This window comes from Rhinolophus sinicus, chromosome 5 (genome assembly GCF_057876585.1).
Source record: "Rhinolophus sinicus isolate RSI-liver-muscle chromosome 5, RSI-T2T, whole genome shotgun sequence".
In the NCBI taxonomy this organism is placed as follows: Eukaryota; Metazoa; Chordata; class Mammalia; order Chiroptera; family Rhinolophidae; genus Rhinolophus; species Rhinolophus sinicus.
The window spans coordinates 31,031,881-31,057,403 of record NC_142505.1 but is presented as its reverse complement, the minus strand read 5'-3'; the positions used below and the strand labels follow the sequence as shown (position 1 = coordinate 31,057,403).

Here is a 25,523-nt window from a genome sequence, read left to right as displayed (position 1 = left end):
AGGATGAATAGGAGTTAGGGAAGGAAAGAATTTCCTTACAGTGGGAAGAGATGAGGCTGAAAAGGTGAGCAAAGGTCAGATTTTGCAGGGTTTTTTTAAGGCATGAAAGGAGTTTGTATTGTTACCTTAAAAGAACTGGAAGGAGAACATTAAGGATCTGGCAAGCAGAGTGTGAATCCCATGTATTCCTTGAAGTCTTCTCCAATTATTTAAATTCCAGGTGACTCTTTTTCCTTCTTTGATTTCCAAAGCAATTCCTGGCTCTGCTTAGCAGCCTTATTCTGAATTTATGCATTGCATTTTTTTCATCCTTTGGTCACCGTCTGCTGTTGGTTCTCAACTGTTTTTGTGCCCACAGCACAAATTTAGGCATTATATTTTTGGCTTGAATGTCCAAAATACCTAACACATTTATTTAAAAGTTCCCTATATTTATAGTGTAATTGTTCCTCCAGTGAAACACTGTCACTTAATATCACCCCCTCTTACCTTTTATATGCATCAAACAGCTATACAACCTCAGGTGACCACTGAGACATAAAATTCACATCAAAAGTGAATGTACACTCAGTGGTAACATAAACTAATTTTGCACATTGATCAAAATTATGTGGCATACCAGTGAAGGGGACAAGTTTCCCTGGTGCTTGGGGTTCAAGGAGAACCACTGTTCTAGAATGTTACCTAACTCTAGTGACTTTGACTTAATGTAAACTCCTCATGGGCAAGGATATATATGTAATTCCTCACAATTCTTAACACGTTTCTAGATATAGCATAAGGATACTTGAATTTTACACTTATTTTCATGACTTGGTTGACTCTTTTTTAATTATGAAATAAGTCAGGCATCCAAAACTGGATATAAAAGTTAAATTAAAAATACGGAACACCCATTTTTCCCATCACCCAGGGTATAACATAAAATAACATGATAACAATTGGACCTCTGCTTTAACCCTTCCCACCGAAAGATAAACACTCTCTTGAATTTGGTGTTTTTCATCCCCGTGTATGCTTTTATTACAGTTGTGGATATCCATAAATAATACATGGTATTGCTTCTCAGGTTTTAAAATGTTGTATAAATGATGTCGTAATGTATCTTCCTGAAACCCTTTTTAGTTCAGTATCATCTGAGATTTGTCCATGTTTATAGATGTAGCTATATTATATTTCATTGTATGAATGTAGTACATTTAGGACAATTCCGTTGGTGTCAAGTCTTCACTAAAACACACAATGCTGTGGTGAACGTGTCTGCATTTGGTTCCTTGCGTACATGTGTGAGAGCTTGTATAGGGATAGAGAACGATAGTGGATTGCTGAGTTGCAGGATATGTGCATCACCGTCCTAACTAGATATTGGTACAATGCTGTTCAAAGGTGGAACAATGTATACCCCCATCAGCAGCGTATGACTTCCTCTGGCTTCAACTTCTTTTTTTTTTTTTAATTTTTATTAGGGAATATTGGAGAACAGTGTGTTTTTCCAGGACCCATCAGCTCCAAGTCAAGTCGTTGTACTTCAATCTAGTTGTGGAGGGTGCAGCTCAGCTCCAAGTCCAGTCACCATTTTCAATCTAGTTGTGGGGGGTGCAGCCCACCATTCCATGTGGGAATTGAACTGGCAACTCTGTTGTTAAGAATTCCCGCTCTAACAAACTGAGCCATCTGGCGGGCCTGGCTTCACATTCTTGATGTTACTTTTGGATTTAGGGATCTGATGTATTCTTCATGCATACATTCATTCACACACACACACACACACACACACACACACACACACACACATTCTCTCTCTCTCTCTCTCTCACTCACACACACATACCTACCAAGAGTCTATGGAAAAACAGAACTTTAATTTATCATATGGTAACATTTGCTTTAAAACTTCACAGGGAGCAATAAATGGCTGCTTTAACATATTTTATAACCTAGAATTAACATTAAATTATTTAAAGTTATTCAAACAACAAGAGTAATGTTAAGGAAAATCATGTGGAAAAAGTACAAAATTGCCTATAGTATTGCCCCACTAACATAGTCACTTTTTAAATTTACAGCATATACTCATTGACTTAGTAATTGTTGCCTTAACCAAATTGAATGATTTTTTAAAATGAATTTACTATCGGCTTATTTTATATTTATGTATGTTTTCCAAATATGTTTAATCCTGTACTGCTGTTTGAATGGGTCTAAGATAGACTACACATAAATAAAAGTGAACAGAACAAGCTTCCAGGTCAGACTTGCTTTTATTTTAGAACTTGTCTCTTGCTACGTTGTAATTCCCAAGAACAGCTCTGGTCATAGAGAGTATTCATGTTTTTTCATAATGTTTCGTTTTGTTGCAGCAAAACTAATTACACACAGAGCAAAGCATGCTAAAACATAAAACAAATGGTCAGAGCACAAAATAGCAGTTCATCAAATTAGCCTGCTCTCACTTTTTTCTTTCTCAAAAATTCCATTCTTTCGCAAATGTCCTGGTAAGAGCAAGCGTTGACAACAGTGGCAGCAGCCAGGGCAACCAGCGCAAGATGCAACATTAGGTAGTAACAGAACTGAAGACATGGGCATGGGTTTTTAGTTCTGCGAACAAATACAAGACATTCCTAGGAAATTCTAAATCTAACTACTTTTTACTCAAGAGTTCGATTTGAGATATAGATGTGATGAAAATTATGACAAAAATCTTCTTTAGGCAGATACATCATTGGAACTGATGCATGAACTGTACAGAGTTGTCAAAGAAAAGATTCAGTTAACTCTTCACGGTCAGTTGTCCCAGTTCTCAGGAGAAATGAAATCATTCCTAGTTTCTCAGTTCTGCTCACTGATGTCTTTGCTCAGAAAAGTCTTTCCCACAGATTTAAAACAACAAATTTAGCACCTTATTAGCCAATTGTTTCGTGAAACATTCCTGTCACTTACCCGTCCAACTTTAACAGATGATACACACTTTCTGGTTAGAACCACATGGACTTACACACGGCAACAGAGTTATCTTCTTTTCTGTTGTAATCATCTTGTGCCCTCACCATCTGCAAAACACAAAAATGTGATTGCTCTTAATGTTACCGGATTTGTTTTAACTGTTATTTCTAGAGCCTATTCCTTTGAATGCCACATATGAAACACACATGGTTTTTGCCATTTTCAATAGTCAAAATAAAAGTCCAATTCAGGGTGATACGATAATCGATATAAATGAACAACATTTGAGGTCGGACAATTAAGTTCATGAATTCGTTGCAACAATGTTGCTAACCTTTTTTGATATCAAAGGGATTATTCATTATTAATATGTACCAACTGGACAGACAGTTCCCCAAGTTTACTATTTGGAAATGCTAAAAATGTTGCATGAAAAAGTTAAACGACCCGAACTTTTCACCAACAATTCATGGCTCTTGCATCACGACAATGCACCAGCTCACAGGGCATTGTCTGTAAGAGTTTTTAGCCAGTAAACAAATAACACCCTCCCTACTCACCTGATCTGGCCCCTAATGACTTCTTTCTTTACCCAAAGATAAAAGAAATATCTAAAGGAAGACATTTTGATGACAATCAGGACATCAAGTGTAGTATGATGAGAGCTCTGTTGGCCTTTCCAGAAAAAGGGTTTCAAAATTGCTTTGAAGAGTGGACTAGGCACTGGTGTCAGTGCACAGCTTCCCAAGGGGAGTACTTCAAAGGTGACCATAGTGATCTTCAGCAATGAGGTAGGTAGTACTTTTTTTTAGGATAAGTTCATGAACTTAATTGTCCAACCTCGTATAAACTAGTATAGATATACGTCTTCTGGGAAAACATTGCTATATCATGATCTGAAATTCCATGCTTCCCACGTTTAGTAGTTGTATAATTGAATTGGAACTAGAAGGAATATGCATTAGACAATGTCAGGACTCTCCAGAGCCCTCTGATCTATTTTTTAGCATTAATTTCTAGACAACATTCCTTCTCTTCTTATCCCTGTCCTCCTCATTCCTCATCCCTATATAAGCTTTTGCTTCCAGCATCAGCACCTACTGTTCTTCTTCGGAGGGCTGCTATCCAGCCACGAGTGGCTTTAAGCACATGCAGAATGAGTACCTGGGAGTGTACAGTCCTCTCTAGGGCAGCCCTTCAGCAATCAATGATCTATGAGTGAGAAAGCCCAACTTTCTTGTCTCGGGTCAGGACGATTCTGCAGCACAACTCTCATGCCAGAGCGCAGGAAGGAGCAAGTTGAAGCTTCTGTCTGTGGCACTTTGCCCGAGGTAACACCTTTTTGGCTTCCACTCCTTCGCTGTCTTGCTTCTTCCATTCCTTTCCCAGTTTCTCATGAGCACCTCCTCAATAAGTTACATGCACATGAATCCTCACCTCAGGGCCAACTCCAGGGAACCTGACCCATAGACAGGAACTTAGAGATGCTCGTGCTTACTCTCTTCAAACACTTTTCCTTACATACCCACCTCAAGGGACAAAGATCATGTGCTCTTGCCTGTGCACTTTATAGTGTCTATTTTTTTTTCATTATGAGGTTAAGTAATTGAAAAGGATATAATTTGTGACATATTGTAAAAACTGACTTTTAAAAATAAAACTTCCACATTTCTCATTTGATTCACCTAATGGAATCTAAATATCACAGTGATTTGATACCACCATTATCCACTTAAGATGTATGTAAATGTGCTCATGATTAAAAGTTAGACATTTTGTAGTGTTTCTTTCTTTCCTTAAACATCTATTTCCATTCTACTTCCTCTATAGAATTTCATTCTAACTATAATATACTTAAATGCTTTAAAATCTTATATTGTTTGTCTAATCATAATTCTCTGAAGCAAAAAAATATGTATTTAAATGCATGTTTTTAAAATTTCCTATAAGTTTCTAGGTGTTAAAAAATGTCTAGATGAATTACCATTAGAATTTATCAAAACAACATATATTCAAATCGGTAATTCCATCAAAACAAAAAGTAAACATTTTTATTGGAAATGCATTTCTTAATGGGAGGGTAGTTTTCCCCTATTAATTTTATGTATTATTATTTATTGTTAGAGGCAAAGTTTAACATCAATTATATTAATAGATATTATCACAGATGTAAGCACTGAAAAATACCGCTTAGATAGATCGATTTTAAAGGAGTTTTATTATAGAAATGTCAAACAATTCTTTGAATTCTTTCTGCGTTATATGTGAAAAACCACCCAGTGATCTTTCAGAAGGTTTACAAAAGAATCTGTTACCCAGTCATTAGATATTTTCCCATTTCTGGGAAATGTCGCCAAAAATGCTTCACCAGCCTTATCAAATGGCTATAATTTTACCAGTTACTCTTTCACTTAGAGACACAGTGTTTAATTTGAGAAACTAAAATATGGTTGGAAAAAGTTAATATTGCTAAATTAAACACACCTGACACATGTACTGTCACTATCTTTTTTGATAAAACATTTCTCATAATCTGTTTTATATATTTTTTCTTCAGAATTTTGAAGCCTCAATTTAGCTCATTTGCTTCATAGGACAATATTCAAATTCTAAATTCTAACCTTCTATGATTGCAAGAAATAAGCCACACTGACATTTTCTGAAGAAACTCAGATTGACTTCATGGAGCAGGGCTGGCCACACGTCACAAAAATCAAGCTGTTGGCTAGAACTCTCTGAGGGAAATGATTAAAGACATCATCTACTTCTCGATGTATATAAAATAAAATAGAAAAATGGAAAAAAACTTTTGGAGCAGAGAAATTATGAAGAATGACAATAAATAAGAATATTATTGGTAATGTTCACTTGATAATAATCTTTTTGATTCTACCAATCTTATCATTTCAGCAGCAAACCACCTTGGGATATCTCGGAGGACTGATTCAATCAGCATCTACAGCAGTGTTTTCCAAACTTGTACGCACACTGGAATCACCTGGGAGCTTCAAAAAATATGGATCCCTGTGTCTCACCCCAGAGAATATGATTTAATTCATGTGGGGTGTGGGCTGGACTATGGAATTGCCAACAAATATCCAGGTAATTCTAATGTATAGACAAGTGTGGGAAATGCTGATTTATAAGTTTCCTCCCTGTGATTACATTGTTAATTATATCCCCTGCTATGGGCTGAACTGTGTTCCCCCAAAATTCATATGTTGAAGCCCTGAGCCCCACACGTGACTGTATTGGAGATAAGGCCTTTAAGGAGGTGAAGGTTAAATGAGGTCATAAGGGTGGGACCCTAATGTAATAGAAGTGGTGCTATTATAAGAAGGTTAAATGAGGTCATAAGGGTGGGGCCCTGATGTAAGAAGTGGTGCCATTATAAGAGGAAGACACACCAGGACCCTCTCCACCATCAAGGTGGTGGCTGACTGCAAGCAGGGAAGAGAGCTTTCACCAGGAACCAAACTGCCTGGTGCCCTGCTCTTGGACTTCCTAGCCTCCAGAACTGTGAGAAAATAAATTACTATTATTCAAACCACTCAGTCTATGGCATTTGTTATGGCAGCCTGAGCTGACTGAGACATCCCCTCTTACACTCACCCACTCTGTCTCTGATCTACCCCAATTCCTTCCTCCAACGTTCGGAAAGCACACTGAATCAGGAGTGGCCAGACCAGGATTAAGTCCCAGGAAGGCACTAAACCTCTTTGCGCTTCAGTTTCTCCATCTGTATATGAGGGATATTAATTTCAGTCTCTCACGTGGGGTTTTAGAGGGAACCCAATGAGATCATGTGTATAAAATCACCTTACAAAGTACAGCTCCGTGCACGAGTGAGCTGCATCTGGCACCTGCTACTTTCTCTTACTCAACCAGCCTCCCTTCCAATCCTCTATTGAATTCTCATTATGTCCCTTCCTCAGTTCTCTTACCCATCTAATCACCAGTCATTTGACCTCACTCCAATTCCCTGGTTTTGCCATCATGGTCCCCCTTTGTATATGTCTGTTGGCAACACGTTCTTTTACTTTCCCTTTATCTGAGAATATCTTGATTTTGCCTTCATCCCAGGGGACTACTTTCACTGGATACAAAACTCTGTGTTCACAGTTCTTATCTTTCAGCCCTTTGAAGAAGAAAATGTTGTTCCACTGTCATCTGGCCTTCATGGTTTCTGACGAGAAATCGACAGTTAATTTGAATAGTTGTTCCCTTCTTTTGCAACATGTAGTTTTTCTCTAGATGCTTTAAAACTTTCATCTTTTGTTTCCAGCAGTTTATGATGTGTCTGAGTGGAGTTTTCTTTGAACTTTTAAAATCTATAAAGTTATATCTTTACCAATTTGGTAAGTTTGGGGCCATTTTTTTTTTCCTGAATGAATCTAACTTGCTTTCTACTTTCCTTCTAGAATGCCAATGAAACAAACGTTAGACCTTTTGATATTGTTCCACAAGTCTCCTAGGTTCTGTTAATTTTTTAAAAATCTCTTTTCTCTCTGTGGATTATATAATTAGCCTGTCTTTAAGTTCACTGACTCTTCCTCTGTCATCTTCATTCTGCTATTGATCCCATCCAGTGAATTTTTATTTTCAGCTATTGTATTATTTTTTTACTTCTAAAATATACTTTTGGTTCTTTTTTCGTTATCTTGATTTCTCTGCTAAGGATATCTAGCTTTCTGTTCATTTCAACTTGCTTATTTTTACCTCATGGAGCATAGTTATAATAGTTCCTTTAATGTGTTTGACAATTGCAACATCTGAGTCAGCTTGAGGTTGGCATCTGTTGATTGTTGTTTCCTTTGAAAATAATTCACATCTCCTGATTCACTGCATGTTGCATAATTTTGGATTTTTATCCTGAACATTTTGAATATTATGTTGTATAGACTCTATGTCCTATTATATAATTCTCTGCAGAATTTCAATTTTTTTAAAGTAGGCAAACAACCTGCGAGGTTCAGAATGCAGGCGCTGTCTCATCTTAGTTTAGTATCCAAAGACTTCATTATCCTGTGTTGGGTCTTTCCCATCCATGCACAACTTAGGGGAGAGCGTAGGATTTATGTCGTCTCCATAATTAGAATTAGAGGCTCCCGTTCTCCAGATCACTTCTGTCTGAGGTTACCCCCACATGCTGACTAACAGGGCCTTCTTCCTGGTTCCTCTGACCAGAAAGACAGGTTTTCTCTTTCACTATAGCTATCTAGCCTTCCACTCAGCTCTAAACTGTGCCTACTTTCTGAGTAAAACCATGAGAGGAAAGAGAGGGAAAACGGGGGTTTCTTCCACCACCTTTGACAACCAGGGGCCCTTTTTTCTAGTTCTTCTGCCCAGAAATATGGGGTTACTACCACATTTTAGCCACCTGCTCCACTCCCACCACACAGCTCCAGGACTGGGGCCTGCCCTCAGTACAAAGTCACAAAAGAAAAGAGAAAAGAAAGTGGGAAACTCATGCCCCTTCAATATATCCCTGTTTTTGTTTACTTTTCAGAATTATCAAACGGTTGCTTTTTGTGTTTTGTCCAGAGTTTTGAGGAGTAATTAATCAGTGGAAGAAATAGGCAGTTTGGGCTTACTCTGCCTTGAGGCTAAAGTGGCATTAGTCCATCTTCAGCAGAACCAGCTATTTTATCATATTTATATTTTATTTTCCTTTTCTTACAGCTCACCTTCTCTCCCCTTTCTGGCTATATTTTTCATATTTCCTCTATCCTCCTCTCTTAATTTTCATCATTTTGCTGATTTTTGTTCTATATCTATAATTATACCCATAACTAATATATAGATTATACATGTAATACATAATATATAGTACATATATATATATATATATATATATATATATATATATATATGTAAAATACGTGTATATGTACATATGGAGTATTTACATACACACTTGCATATATATAGTATTTTATTATATAACTATACCAAAATTTACTTATCATATCTGCTGTTGGGTACTTTTGTTCCCACTTTAGGGTTACTACAAATAGTTCTGTTATAAACATTCTAGTACCTAAATTTTGGCAAATCTATATTTTTATCCAATTGCTGGATCACAGGATATGCATATTTTCTGCTTTAGTAGATACCTGGGAATATTTATTTTAAAATAATTTTCCACATAATTTTGGTATACAGCAAAGATTTTGAATAGCTGCCCTAGAGCTTACTATACCTTCCTGATCTCCATCGCCTATTTTCTCTTTAGCTGTAGATCCATAACCACTTCCTCATGCAGTCTAAAAAGCAACCCTCAGCCTCCAGAGATCTCTTGCTCTCTCTGGGCACCACTGAAGCTGGGCCTCAGCTAGGAGCCTGAATCTCAGACCAGGAAAGCTCTGCTTGCAAAGGTAGAAGGCAGACACTGAGTATTCAAATGCGGGAGGTTTGGTGTGCAGTTGCTCCTCACGCCCATTTTGCACTGAGTTGCGGGGTTCCTCCTGCTTACTCAGGACCGTGGTCCTTGCTCTCGTCCTTCTCATGTCTATTCCCTGACCCCACAACAAACATTTATACCTACTCCTAGTTCTGGTTTTGTCAACACCACTGTTTCCCATTTTTGCCTCTCTGGAGTTTTAGCTCCCTTGCCCCCTTATTTTGGGAACCCCTTGTAGCCCTAGATGGTAAAGCCTCTCTACCCTGTCATCCCTATAGGTCCCAGTGAGTTCTTATTATTCATCTTCCAACAGGGGAAAATCCAAACAAACAAAGGTACTTCAGGGTCTTCAATTCTATTGTACTCAAGGTTACCTTTTTTATCTCGTTGTTCACCATTTGCTGGAGCTGTAATTTCTTCTGAATGTGCCTCTTCCTTGTCTTTCATCACCAGTTCCCCAGTTGAAAAGAGCATGTATAACTTCTGGATCAAATCAGTAGTGGTCTCAGAACCATTACTATCATTGTTCCCTAATACAAAGACATCCTGCTCCTGGGAACCAAATTCACCAAACAGCTTTCCATTTTCTGTCTCTATCTCATATACCTCAGGAAGAAGGCTGATGTGACAGAGGAAAGAGATGAAAAATACATTAGCTGAGTCCCTTACAGGATTAACTGTAAACACAGCCAGACAATACAATAGGAACCAATTTTATGCATGTGATTGTAATAGTCCAAAGGCAGTTTGTAGATGAAATTTGATGGAGGGGTGATTTTTTAATATTCCAAAGGGAAATTAGCCTTTGTGTCAGTGGTTTAGGACTCCAAACCAATATTATTCTCATCACTGAATATTTATTGGGTACTTAGAGTTGTACTTTGCAAAATCAAACTTAAAAGTGTCTTTCCTGCCACTCTTCATGTGGGTTCTGTTTACTAAATCTCAAATGTTTTTGCTGCTTTTGCGACATTTTAATTATGTTTTTCTGCTGCTCTAAAATTATTCATCTAAATTTTGATGTAAATTTTATGTTTTGGCAGTGCCCAACATTAGAGTGGTGTTATAGTTACTAAGAAGGTAATTTTAGGCCGCTTTCCTTTTTTTTTTTTTTTTTTGTAAAAGCAACAGAAATGGAAACATGTTTCTTTCTAATAAGGGTCATAGTTGATCTGCTATTAATACCAGATCTGTGCTGTCATCACAAACCAGGAACATTTAAAACACACACACACACACACTCCACACACACACATACACACACGCATGCACTCACACACACACATACACACACACACACAAAACCAAAGTTGCATCTTGAAAACTAAAACACTATTCATTTCAAATTATTTTTGTAAGTACTGTTTCCAGCTGTCATACTACTCAAACTGTGACTTTGTCAACTTACAATAGAGTGTTTTCTCTGCCAGTGTTTTCTGGGTTAGGGGAGGTGATGTTAACACACTTGGGTCTCAGATCTGCAGGGGGATAGTTGTTGACGGCACCTGGAGAGAGAGCAGGCTGGTTAATCTAAATTTTATCCTTCTACATTCTGAGTATCACCCAAAGTTAGTTCATCTTTTCCTGTAGTTGGAGGTGTTTTCAAGAGGAAACTAATTTTATAAGGGACTCAGCAAAGTGGGCACTCGCTGACACTGCAATACTCGCTGTCAACGAGATATTGCAGTGATTGAGTCAAAACTTCCCATGCACTGTACATCACAGGCTAGTGATATAATTCAAGAATATCGCTTAATCCCTTCTATCATCTGTTTCTCTCCCTATAAAAGGAGGATCTTTCTAGAAGATACCATTAACTATTGAAATTGCCTGGCCTATTTATCTTGGGGTTGGAAGAAGGCACCAATATTTTGCAACTGATAAGCCTGCAACTAAATATAAATCCAGAGTTCTAAGATCCCTGAGGGTTATGTGAGCCTGGGGGCTTAATGAAGGCCAGAAAATCTGCATTCCTGAGGCTCTCTGGTAAACTTGCTGTAGCTGCAATGTGGTCTCTGACCCACTCCTAATGCCCAGCACAGGCCAGGACTTGCTTGATGCTGGAAGCTCTTAGGTATGCTACTATACGTGTCTAAAATTACAATACACGGACAGAGGCTGGGGCAGCCACTCTCAAAGCCCCACTGTGAAAAGATACTCTTAATTCTCCTGCCTGACTGTGCTTAAGCCAGCTTTCTGGCACACAGGCTCTAGAAGGGATTTGTGCCCCATGGATCGTAAGAATTCAAGTCAGTACCAAAGGTGATTTATAATGGCAAGTCCTTGGAGCAGGTGGAAGATAGTGGTAATGGGATATTTATTAGAGCAGCATAACTTGTTAAGGGTTTAGGAATTGAAGTATAGTTTAATGGACAAGAACATAGCTCTGGTATCAGAATGCATGGAGTTGAGTCTAGAATTTGCCAATTATTAACTGTGAGTGTTTGAGCAATTTATTTAATGTCTCTGAACCTGTTTTCTCACTTGTAAAATAGGGATATCAATACTTTCCTTTGAAGGCTACACTAAGGATACAATCCATTGAAAAAACTTGGTACATAATAAACACTCCCAGGTAAGGGTTAAAAGACACTTTTTACCCATATGTTTTCTGGCCAAGACCTGGTCAGTGCAGCAATCAAGTTCAAGGTCAGTAAGACCTGAGATTTTTCTCTGCAGTTTTCTCACTGCCAGGTCCTACTCATGTCTTAGACTCCACCACTCTTGATTGAAATAAGGATCATGTTATCAAGTCAACTGGTACGCAGAGACATTAAATCTACTGCAAAAGCAATAGCAAAGGTTTAATGACTTACGTCTGATTGAATAGACAAATGGCTTGACAAACTTAGTGATGTAGTTCAAATCTGGCTTGTGAATTCGGCCAAGCTGGACTAAGTGATGATCCAGTGGGTAGCTCGCTAAATCTTCTAGTTCCTTATCATTGTGTTTAGGACCAAAGGAAAACACAAATATGGAGTAGCCCTGACACTTGGCTCTCAGAGATACATTTCTTAAGACTTCCTTGTCTAAGGGGTTGGTTTCGCCAGCAGATATAACAAAGATAACTTTGTTTTTCCTTAGATTGGGGGTTCCTTCAAACACATTGTCAATTGTCCACTGCAGGGCATGGCCCACAAAAACATCCCCATTGAGCTGCTGAAGAGTGTCTTGGAGATGATGTCTCATTTGGTATACGTTGTTGTAAGTAACCAAATCAAATTCCAGGTAGACGGGGCATTCTTCAGTGTTGGGCATATAGCCTGGAGGAGAGTAGCTCAGGACTGCCACTCTGTCTCCTAAGGTGGAGGTCAGTGGGTCTGCGGCAATGTAAAAGTAATCAAGCACTGAAGTTACAAAAGCTTTCACTTCCTTGAAGTCACCATGTCCTACTCCTTGGGAAGCATCAATGAGGAAAGCCACATCCATATAGTATTCTTCAAGAGAGACAGCTCCAGGTTTGTCAGTAAGACCTGGTTCTCCTTTTCTGCCATGATTTTCATGTCCTGCAATAGAATAACTCAAGTCATTCTTTTTAGTAGAAGGATAAATGCAAAACTCCCAGCCGAGGAAGACAAATACACAGCATGGCATGTTGCCATGCTTCACCCCCACACCCACGGTAGACATCACTAATCGGTTACAGTACTTTTTCCCAGATTCATTCTCCAAATATGTTTCCACACAGTGCATAGAGAGCCATTACCATTCGACAGGGGTTATCAGATGACAAGAAACTTATTTGCTACCCCATCTCAGATCTTTGTCAAAGGATTCATTGATCCTGAAGCTATTTTCATATGCAAGTTAAGAAACATACAACTATTTTTAGGGCATTCCATATGGTTACAAAATTTGGAACATTCATTTGCATGAGATCTATTAGGTTGGTGCAAAAGTAATTGAGGTTTAAAAAGTTAAAAATAATTGCAAAAACCACAATTACTTTTGTACCAACCAAATAGTTATCTGTGATGACCCCAAGAGAAAAGTAAATACATCAAAGTCACATTTATTGATGTCATAAATACATATATCTTTATACACATATTCAAAATACGCACTATGGTGTGATCTTATGAGCAAGTATAAATGCTGACTTTAAAATCCAAACTGTGTGTGCAAGACATGACATACTCTAAGACCTTGGTACTCAAAAGTGGCAAGCTACATTGACATTCTGATGCTAATTTCTTGTTACAGACCAGCACTTTAAGTAGCACTGCTGCTCTAAGGCTAAAGGATCATGAAACCATGTCTATAGTCATAGGGATGATGGCTGGTTGGTGAGGCCACAACAGGAAATGCCAGCTCAGAAAGACAAGAAGTAGGTGGCCAGTGTTTTTTCTATGAAAGAAGTGTGTTTGTGAACCTAATCAAGGAAGAAGTAGATTTCTAACTGGCAAAATTTACTGATCCCTTTTTGTGCTCAACCAGTTATTAATGTTTTACATTTATTACTTTATTTAATTCTCACAATAAAAATTCTCACAAATGAATCGATTAACCTGTATTAACATCATAAAAGCTTAATATTGAAATAGAATGCAAAAAAAAAAAAAGAAAAACCCACCATGGGTAATGTTATTAACAGGGAAAATGTCCTATTAGATGTCTGAATGCTCAAAGAATTCAGCATTTCTGGGGTAAACACATTATGTATGTATGTATGTGTGTGTGTGTGTGTGTGTGTGTGTGTGTGTGTGTGTGTGTGTGTGTATATATATATATATATATATATATATATATATATATATCTTTTTAAAAATTTATTGTTGGATTTGTTTGTTTGTTTGACAAATTAAAACTATATATTTAAGAAGTAAAATGTGGTGTTTTGATATCAGTATAACTTGTGTAATGATTACCACAATCAAGCTAATATTGTGGGATTTGATTTGTTAAAATTTTGTTTAGAATTTTTGCATCTATATTCAAGAGAAATGTTGATGTGTAGTTTCCTTTTCATGTAACATCTTTGTATGGTTTTGGTATCATGGTGATCTGACCTCAAAGAATGAGTTGGGAACTATTCCTATTTTAATTTTCTGTAAGAGTTTATGTAGAATTGGTATTATTTCTTCCTTAAATATTTTGTTGAATTTACCAGTGAAGTGATCTTGGCCTGGAGTTTTCTTTATGGGAAGGTTTGAACTACAAATTCAATATCTTTAATAGGTTTAGGGCTATTTAGATTATTTCTTCTTGAATGAGCTTTGGTAATTTGTGCATTGGAAGAAATTTGTCTATTTCACTTAAGCTAATTTATAGGTGAAAGTTGTTTATAACATTCCCTGATTATCTTTTGAATATTTGTAAATATGTCTCCTCTCTCATTACTGATATTGGTAGTGTCTTCTCTTTTTTCCTGGTGAGTTTGACTATGGGTTTACCAATTTTATTGATATTCCTTTTGTTTTTATTGGTTTTCTCTTTTCTGCTTCATTGAGTTCCACTTTAATTTGATTACTTCCTTTCTCCTCCTTACCTTGGGTTTATCTTGTTCTTCTTTTTCTAATTACGTAAGGTGGAAGTTGAGGTCACTGATTTGAAACCTTTCTTCTTTACCAATATGAGTATTTAATTCTATAAACGACCTCTTAAGTACTGCTTTAGTGGAATCTCACAAATTCTGGTATATTGTGATTTAATTTTAATTCATTTCAAAATACTTTCTAATTTCCCTTTTGATTTCTTCTTTGATCATGGATTATTTAGAAGTGCTTTATTTAGTTTCCAAATACTTGGGGATTTTTCAAAGATCTTTCTGCTATGGATTTTTAATTTAATTCTGTTTTTGTCAGAGAACATACTTGGTATAACTTGAATCCCTTAAATTTTTGAGAATTGTTTTATGGCCCACAATACGGCCTATCTTGGTAAATGTTTCATGTGAACTTGAAAAGAATGTGTATTCTGTTGTTGTATGGGGTGTCCTATAAATATTAATTAGGTCAAGTTAGTTGATAGTGTTGTTCAAGCCTACTGTATTCCTGCTGATTTTGTGTTTACTTTTTCTACCAATTATTGAGAGAAGGTATTGAAATTCACTGATGCTCTTTTCATTTTTAAAAAATCTTTTTTCTCCTTGAGTTTTATTTTGGAGAATTTCTATTGCTATGCCTTTGAGTTCACTAATCCTGTCTTTTACCAAATCTAATTTGTCATTAATCCCATCCTCAACATTGCAGTTTTCATCTCTACAAATTCTACTGAATATTTTTTTATCTTCCATGTCTCTACTTAACTTTTTAATGTTTGGAATATAGTTATAGTTTTAACATATTGGAATATAGACTGTTTTAATATCTTTGTCTGCTAATTCTAACATTTGTGTCCATTCTGGTTTGGTTTTGAGTGGTTATGTTCTTTATTATGGGTTGTCTTTCTGCTTCCTTTTATGCCAGACATTGTGAAATTTTTGTTTTTGCATGTGGGATAGTTTTGCATTGCTATAAATATTCATTAGCTTGGTTTTGGGAGACAGTCAAGTTACATGGAAACAATCTGAACTTTTGGGGTCTTGCTATTATGATTTCTTAGGCGAGTCTGGAACAGTGCTTAATTTAAGGCTAATTATTCTCTACTACTGAGGCAAGGCCTTCCTGAGTTTTCTCCCCAGTAATCTAGGAATCATGAATTTTTCCAGTCTTGCTAGTGGAAAAAGACATTATTCCTGGCCCTGTGTGAGCAAGTGGCACTATTCTGTTATCCTTTCAGATGATTCTTCCTTCAGGCTCAGGTCATCTTCTCACATGTATGTGCTATCAGTACTCTGCTTAATAATCAAGGGGGACCCTCTGCAGATCTCTGAGGTTCTCTGTCTGTGCATCTCCCTCCTCTTTGGTATTCTGTCCTGTGAACTCTTACTACCTTTGTCTCGCTGGACTCTTAGCTCTGTCTCCTCAACTCAAGGGGTACATTGGGTTCCACCTCAATTTCCCCTTCCCACACCATGGCTTGAAAACTCTCTCATGGCAGTAAGCTAAAGCAGCATAGGGTTTACCCCACTTGTTGCCTGTCTCTTGAGGATTGCTATCTTTCATTTTCTGATGTCGGGTATCTTGAAAACCATTGTTTCGTGTGTCTGTGTGTGTGTGTGTGTGTGTGTGTGTGTGTGTATTTTTTTCTTCTGGTTATTTCATTTGGGAAGTAAACTAAGTTCCTATTACTCCATCTTGGGAATTTCAAATAGATAATAACTGACCATTTTGTTTGAGATGCTCCTATGTTCTTTTCCTTCTCACAAAGGACTAAGAACTGATCATTTATGTATCCAATTTTTCTTTTATCAATACATTTGCAGTAATCGAACAGGGTTTTGAATTTCATAAGAATGTCTGAAATTTATAGGCCTCTCATTCCCCACCAGAAACCTAGTTTTAAATTCTTCTTAGAATTTTTGATCAAGATGGAAGTCTCATTAAACTACTAAGTATGAAACAGGAAGTGCAGATAAAAGCCTATATTTTATGTTCTTTGCTGTGGATGCTATATAATATACTTTAGCCCTAAAACATCACCAAGAAAAACATTTCTAGAGTTCTTGGCTTTGGTGTATTAGGAACTGTGAAGATTAGTGAAATGAACATTTCTGTCATTTTGCAATTTACAATCCTGGAGTTGATGACCTAATCATTACCTGCTTTCCCACCAGGATCTCTGTTTTCCAACAACAGCATTTCAACTTCTTTAAAAAGGCCAAGCCAATCAACATGCTTTGTTAAAACACAAGGAAGAGTAGTTCATAAACGTTCTGGTAGAAGAGGAAGGGTTGACTTACCACGTTATGAAATATTTTTTCATGCTTACCCACACCAGAAATATCACTTTTACCCCGTTTTTTCTTTATAAATTGAGAAAAATCTCAATCCTTTTCCAAAATACCCAGCAGAACTGTATTCTAAACAGGTGCATTTTACCCACAAAATCTCCAAAAAGAGTTTCTTTACCCACTTACAGGATTAGCAGGAGATTCAATGAAGCTAAATGTAGGTGATTATGCCTTGAAAATTCTAAAATTTAATCAAGTATAAGGTGTGTTCACTTTACTTTGAGCCTAAATTCACCTTTATTAGGGATATTGGGCCCTCAAAAATGTGTTCCTTCAAGAAAACCTGACAGAAGTATGGATAAAATATACTCATAGCTCATAGCAATGCTGAGTATTTTCTGGAAATATCACCAAGCCAAATCTTGTCTTCAAATCTATGGAAGAATTTCCTCAGAATGGCAGAGGAGGAAGGACTGTCTCATTTTATTATGGACAAGGCTTAGAACAAATCAGGAATCCAGTTGGATTTCCAGAGAAGTGGCCCTAGAGATTAGCCTAACAGTGGCCAAGATTTAAGTCACAATGCCAAAGACACTTCCGTAACTTTAGGGAGAAGCGGAGGTGGAAAGGAATTTAAGGAGAATCATTCTGAGCCATTTGGACTGGGATTAAGTATGCTGTGAAGTAGCTATGCCGCCTTTCATGGCATTTGTGGAAAATCGCAAGAAGTCAGTTACTCAGCTGTCTGCCTTGGAATTTATCCATGGGCCAAAATTAGCCATGTGGTCCCCATACATAAGCCACATGTACTTGTACAACTAAGGCCACGTTATTTCTGTCCACATAAACTGAAACAGGCATTTTGCAAGTTAACCTATTTTATAAGACTTCTTGTGAGGCTAGCAATGCTTTCTTTTTCACTTTTCCACTTTCTGACTATTTAATTGAGGATTCAGTTTACTTCAAGTCTTGTGCTCAGCTCTATGCCTGTCTTCTCTAGTTTAATCTTCCATATAGCACTAAGAGGGTAGAATTATCATCGTTTCCATTTTAGAGATGAGCAAGCTGAGGCTTGGAGAGGGCAAATGACTTGGCTAAGAAATGACAGCCTGCAAGTGGTAGAGGTAGGATTTGAACCCCACTCTATGTAACACCTTCAGAAGAACTGGTCATCAGCTATGAGGGTAGAGCAGACACATTAAGGGGCACATGAATGCTTCTCCAAAGGCGCTAGGATCTGGTCAGAAGAATGAGGGTCTTGCTCAATTGCTGTTACTTCTGTTCGAAGCTACTAGAGAAAGTTTTCTTCTAAAAGTAGGCAATTATTGGAATGAAAATTTGTAACATTTTCTTCTCTAGGCAGCGGTTATGAACAGAAACTTGGAGTTTGAGTCCTGTCTGCAATTTGTTAGCTCTGTGATCCTGAATCTCCTCCTTACCTCAGTTTCATTATCTAAAAATATCATAGTAATAAACTACAACCTTATAAGGTTTTTGAGAAAATCCAATGAAGTTTGCACAGGGCCTAGCATATCCAGTGTACTCTACAGATACAAGTTTTAGAGGGAAACAAACAAATGTTAAAGTCTCGGACATCTGAAAATCTTGCCCATGATACTATATTTTGCAAATCAGAATTTCCATAAGAAAAAAATACAAAGTCAACTGATATTAATAGAAAACAACTTACACATATGCATAAGTGTGTGCATGCTCTCAGAAATGAGAAAGCTCATTGTGTTGTGTTTATGCATGCTTAACGGCAGAGGAGTTGGCAATAATTTAGACACCTCTTCATTTAACACCTCCATCCCAGACCTGTCCTCCCTTCTGTCTGGTGAGACCACCAATCAAACTCTAAGTTAGAGCATTAAGGGAGGCAGGTACAAGAGTGTATAACTAACTGCATGTCATTGATTTTATGCCAAATGGAAATAGAGACACACTTAAAATTCTCTCGTTTTGTTGTATGAGGTCCTTTCTACCACAACCACCACCCAGCCCCCTTCTCCGCCCCCTCCCACCATTTGCCTGAACAAATTGGAGTGACTGTCTTAAAAGTGAGCTCATCCTTTTCCCCAAAGGCTTAAAATAAATGTCTTTCTTGGCCTAGACTTTTCTAGGTGACACTTAAATTTGTAAGTTTCATCCTCGCCATCTACTTTACACTCTGGGACAACAGTCTGCAGACAGTACCAGCATACTGAGAAAAAGTGATGCATGTCTTAGGAGTTATATATACCCAAATACCTGGATCTTGTTCTTTGGCTTTTATGGTGTTATTCTGTGCTCTGGCCTCTGGATGAATTTATAAGCAGGGTTTTGGTGTTTTTTATTTTTTAATGAAATGAAATTTTAAAAAAAGAATTGTGCCACCAACATTATTTTAAAATAACTTTCCCAAATTATTCTCAAAGGTGGCAATTGGATACATTTCCTCATTTGTAAATGCAGCCAATGCCATCACCAGGCAACACGGCACACATATTTAAAAGTCAGTGTTTCTCTGTGCAGGGGCATGACTTTGATCCTGGTTCTGCCACTTACAAGCTGTGTGACTTAGCTTGAGGTTCTTAACCTTTGCATCAGTAGCCTCATTTGTAAAATATAAAATCTAATAATAATAATAGATTTTTTGGTAAAGATTAAATGATATCCTTATCATTGTGCCTGGCACATAGTTGCATTAAATAAGCAGTAGCTTCTGTGGTTACTATTATTCCACAGGCATTGTTCAATTATCAAACCAGATCGTATATGCGATGCTTTGATAATTGTACTACATGGAATAAATAATATTCGCCCAAATCATTCCATCTGTACTTTTTATTGAACTGAATAATTCCTAACTTGTATTAGGATTTTTTTTTTTTTTTTTTTACACAGACTATACTCTTGTCAGACTTAAAGCTCCTTAAAGACAGGGCCTCTGTCTGAGTCTAAAAAAAAAAAAAAAACTTCGCTAACCCCACCAAAGAAACTAGCTTAGGGGTTAACTCAGAACAGGTGCCAAATACATATTGCTACATAACAGGACATCTGAATAATCATGGGAAAATCCATGTAAATGCTTAGCGGAGTCCTGTCACATAGTAAGCACTCAATGAGGGCTGCCACTGCCACCTCCACCACCCCTGTCACTACCATCACACCCTTCTATCTTTACACCCACCACGCTCCCATCTCCATTACTACATCTATCACCACCATCATCACCTCCCCAGCATTACCGTTATCATTACCACCATCATCACCACCCCACCTTCATAACTCTACCTCCTTTCCACCATAAATATCACCACCAACATCTTTACCACCCGCACGACCACCAAACACCATCAGCAACAGCAAACACCTCCCCCACTGCTGTCCTCACTACTACCATGACCAGCACCAACATTATCACCGAACTACTACTTCAAGTATCCAAATTTTATCCCATTAGAGAAGGGTCCACATGAAAAATGGTCACTAATAGTCTAGAACATTGCTTTATTAATTGCATTAAATGACTGCATGAGTTATATAGAAGCAACTTCAGTGTATGTACGTTTGAATTCAAGTAGTCCACATACCCTGAACTCTCAGTTCACATTAGTTTTGATCACACGTAAAACCTTCAAGGAAGATACCCAGTACTATGATAGCAATATAATAAAACCCTCAAAAAATTCAAAATAGAACTACCATATCTGGGTATTTATCTTAAGACAATGAAAACACTAACTCAAAAGATATCTGCATCTCCAAGTTTGTTGCAGCGTTATTCACAATAGGCAAGATATGGAAACAACATACGTCCATATTCAGCCATAAAAAAGAATGAAATCTTGCCATTTGTTACAATATGGATGGACCTTGAGGACATTTATGCTAAATGAAATAAGTCAGAGAACAAATACCACATGATCTTCCTTATATGTGGAATCTAAAAAAAGAAAAAAACAAAACAAAAACAAGCCTATAGATACAGAAAACAGAGTGGTGGTTGCCAGAGGTGGGGGGTGGGTGTGGGGAGTGAGAAATGGGTGAAGGGGGCCATAAGGTAAAAAGGAAAATAAATAAGTAAATAAATAAATCAAGTAAAGTACATTACTGAGCAACCAAAACAAACCATACTCTAACCCAAACAATAAAAGACTATTAAGATAATAAAATTTAGCTATGAATTTTTATTTAATAATAAAACTAGTAATCCATAGTCAAAATATTTTCAGAATTTTATGTCCAATATGAAGCTGATAAAATCTGAGCAGCAAGGCAGGACTACTGGAGGTTGGAAGGAAAGAAAGCATGCACGGCAATATTTGTGGAGGCAGGAAACTACATAACAATGGATTTTTTAGAGTCTAACTTGAACTGTATATTTGTAACAGTTATTTAGGACATTCTAAGTTTTTCATGGTTTCCCTATTTATGGAGTCTGGCAATAAGAAATAATCTGGCATTTATCTTGCCACAGGAATTCAGGAAGTCAGACAGCCACAGAAGCTCCAATAAATCTAATTTTCATGAGTCTTATGATTTTAATAGCCATTTGCAGCATAAAAACTGTGTTATTAAATTAGAACTATAAAGATCATGTAATCTGTACACTGTCAATATGTAATAATTCTGGAATGACCATGTCACTCCAATTGTTACAAATAAAATCAGGGCTATGAATTCTCATAATATAATGAGGAATCAATAACTTCAGAGGCTCAAGGTCAAATGGGGCAAAGGTAGTGATTTCTATGCACCCTTCTCCCAGAGCTAATTTACATGCTTTTTGAAGTAAGGTAGAAAAATCTATGAATGTGACAAAATGTCACTTTCATTAAAAACTTTAGGTTATGATCCTATCTACATCTTATTTTGAAATTAGCAGAAGAGAAGTGTTCCTGAAGTGGAAACACAAAGCAAAAATCCTAAGATTCCCTGCCCTTACAAAACCCAATAAAATAAATTCCCAAGGAAAAGAAAATGCAACAACCTCAGTCTAAAGTTTCAGATGAACAGGGGACTCAGCTTATTTTCCAAGGAGCATCAAGATAGTTGAGGTTTCCTAAAGAGTTCATGAAACATGTCATTAAAATTTAGATATGACCACAATTCTATTATTGCCTTCCTCTTTAGACTGTGTAGTGACATGAAAGCGGGACATTCAGCTGATGTTCTGTGGGTGACTCAGAAGCCAATTCTGCTGCTTTTAATTCCAGTACAGATTTAAATTTAGTAGAAGTGAGGATATGTATTCAAGTTCACTACATGACAGCAAAATTAGAAGCAAGCTAAGTATTCAACAAGAGGTAAAGAGTTAAATACACTCATTCACTGAAAGTAACATTATGAGGACTCAGAAGAATCAGTATAAAGCTTGCAGTAATACGTAAAATGTATGACATAATATTATGTAAAAAGCAGGATATGCAATTGAATAAAGCTATATAAACCTACATGTGTACGGAAAAAACACCAAAGAATATATTCTACACTACAAATAGCTCAACATGCTAATTTGTTTGATTTGAGATTTTTACAATTAAAATTTATATGGTATAACACTATTTTTATAAGTTTTTTAAAATTAGCAGAATTCTGAGGGTGTGATGGGGAAACAGTGGACAGGGTGCAGGAACCATGTGTCCCTCTACTGAATCTTCTAGTTCCATGACTGTGGGGGAATGAAATTTCTTTTAACACAGGATTTCTCTCACTATTGAGTTTGACTGGATCATTCTGTGTTGTGAGGACATGTCCTGCATATTGTAGAATGTTTAGTAGCATCTCTGGCCTCTACCAACTAGATGCCAGTAGCACCCTCCAGTTGTGACAACAAAAAATATCTCCAGATATTGCAATATGTCTCCTAGGGCAGGGTAGAGTGGAATTGTCCCCAGGTGAATTTGTGAGAGGCGATCACCAAATACCTTTCCAGCTTTAATACCCTATGATTGACTCAAAGTCAAAAGATGCATTTGCTTTTAAAAAAAGAGCTAATTTGTAGATCAGAAGCAGGTTAGAAAAATAATAAAGTTAGGAAAATAAAAAATATAAAACAAAGACAATGAATAGTCCCTTGAGCTCACTCCCAGCCTCATGCGAAGAGGAAAGTGTTGCTTCTTATTTCTCAATGAAATTCATTGAAAAGAACATTAGTTGAAGTTATCCTAAGGCCTGGGACTACTTAAGGCTATGAGTGAGCTTGAGGCTGAATTTGGGTTAGTATTTCACATTCCTTACAAATTATCTTGTCCTTCTTTAATCCTGAAAGCAGACTAAATGTATTTTAAATACTGATTAACTTTCACCTTTGATGAAAGTGCTAGGCTTGCCACTGAGTCAACAATTGCAATTTAATTAGAATTAAACCACACATTTTTCATTACATGATTCCAAAAAACTACAGATTGTCCTTGAGTTGCTTTAAGGTGTGGAGAGTGCCAGTGTCATGCAGGGACTCTGGTCCCTGCTCCCCACATAAAAACGCAGGATACGGTGAGGCCAAAAAGGAACACCCACGGAGCCATAGATAGGGGAGTCCTACCACTATATTCTCAATGGTGGCTGGTCGAGACACAAAAGCAAACATCCACCAGTACCCCAACAGGGGTCTTCCTGCACCCTAGTCTTGCTGGTGGCCAGGAGAAACACAGGAAGTAGAATCCACACGATCTGCAATCCGCCATCCACACTTGCTAACCCCACTTGCTAGCCACAGTCTGCTCTTGCTAGAGTAGCCACAGCAGTTATATTAGTGGCTAATGGCTAACCAGTAACAGCTGATGGCCAACCAGCCACAGCAGATGGCCATCTGATTACAACTGATGGCCATTTAATAATGGAGCCAGCACCTTTCCATGTGAGATGGAGAGCCTGGAAACTGCTATCTGGGACTCTGTCCCCACAGCCAGGAAAGGTGATGGCATTGAAAATCAACTTGGAAATCAGAATAGGTAAGAAGCAGAGAGAGACATAATTAGAGAGATAGTAGAGTGCTTCTTGTGAAAGGGGGTGATACACAACTCATCACCAGCCCACAGGGCTCTGGAACTCTATAAATTTCTTAAATGGTTAAGATTCCTGACTTTCCCCTGATTCTCAGTTCAAGGGTAGAAAGATCAGCCATCAGCCATAAAAATCACACATGAATGAGTAACAAGCATAACATATGGAGGTGCTTATAAAAATTATCGCCCTTTTATTTGTGCAATACATCTGGAACTTATCAAAGCTCATCTCTTAGTGACTGAATAGAACATCTGAACCACAATTTACTCTCCCCAAGGCTGGCGCATGTCATGCAGGGACTCAGCTCCCGCTCCCCACACAAGAACACAGGATAGGGTGAGGCCAAAAAGGAACACTCACGGAGCCATAGACAGGGGCGTCATAGCACTATATTCTCAATGGCAGCTGGCTGAGACACAAAAGCAAACATCTGCCAGTACTCCAACAAGGGGTCTTCCTGCACCCCAGTTTCTCTGGCGGCCCAGGGGAGACACAGGAAGCAAACACCTGCCTGTCCCACTACACGGCGGTAGTTCCCAAGCAAACAGTCAAGTGGTCCATCAAACCAGGGATGGAAGGTGTTATGCGGAGACTCTGGTCCCACTCCCCGCACAAGAATGCAGGATATGGTGAGGCCAAAGAGGAACACCAACAGAGCCATAGATAGGGGAGTCACACCACTATAGTCTCACTGGCGGCTGGGTTGGAGACACAGGAAGGAGGCTTTACATGATGCACAATCCGCCGTCTACTTCTCTGCCAACCAACCCCTCAGCATAGCCATGGCAGTTATATTAGAGGCTAATTGGCTAACTGGTTAAAGCTGATGGCCAACTAGTCACAGCTGATGGCCATCTACTACCCGAGCCAGCACCTTTCCACGTGAGGCCAAGAGCCTGGAAACTGCTCTCTGGGACTCTGTCCCCATAGCACATTAAATAGAAAGTTCTCAGCAGGTTTTGGCAAATGGTGAAAGGTGATTAAAACAAAAAAAAGGAATAGCACAAAGTCGCTAGACAGTACTCATGATCTGAGATTCAGATTTATTTTAAAGAATAAAAACCACATATTATCCTTATGTCTGAGACTCACTGTTTCCAGGCCATCATAAACTGACATAATCCTCATAGAACTTCCAGCACACTTCAACCTACTGCAAGAGGAAATGGAGGGGTGGAGTAACTAACAATTTATATATTTTTTCTTACTAGAGCCATGTACAATTATATCTTCAGCCAAATTGGACCTTATGCTAGCTATAAGTATCTTGATTCTCAGACATCTGAAAAACCAAATGAAAAGTCTATTATGACTGAAAAATGGTCATTAAAGATGGCTGCAAAGATGAGTTTTCTTTCTTTCTTAAATATCCAGTCTTATCTGTGTTTCCTGAAAAGTTTTACACTTCTG

General features: G+C 37.7%; 1 protein-coding gene across 1 annotated transcript in view; it reads right to left on the bottom strand.

Moving 5' to 3' along the window:
• Window positions 1–1,893: 1,893 nt before the first annotated feature.
• The window catches only part of COL6A5 (collagen type VI alpha 5 chain), a 117,879-nt gene continuing 94,249 nt past the window's right edge, over window positions 1,894–25,523 (bottom strand). The window contains exons 38-41 of the mRNA XM_019726036.3: window positions 12,163–12,852; window positions 10,755–10,851; window positions 9,721–9,965; window positions 1,894–3,050 (exon numbers count right to left, since the gene is read on the bottom strand). Of these exons, the coding sequence (XP_019581595.3) occupies window positions 3,031–3,050; window positions 9,721–9,965; window positions 10,755–10,851; window positions 12,163–12,852 (1,052 nt within the window). The 3' untranslated portion in view covers window positions 1,894–3,030. The remainder of the gene's footprint in view (window positions 3,051–9,720; window positions 9,966–10,754; window positions 10,852–12,162; window positions 12,853–25,523) is intronic.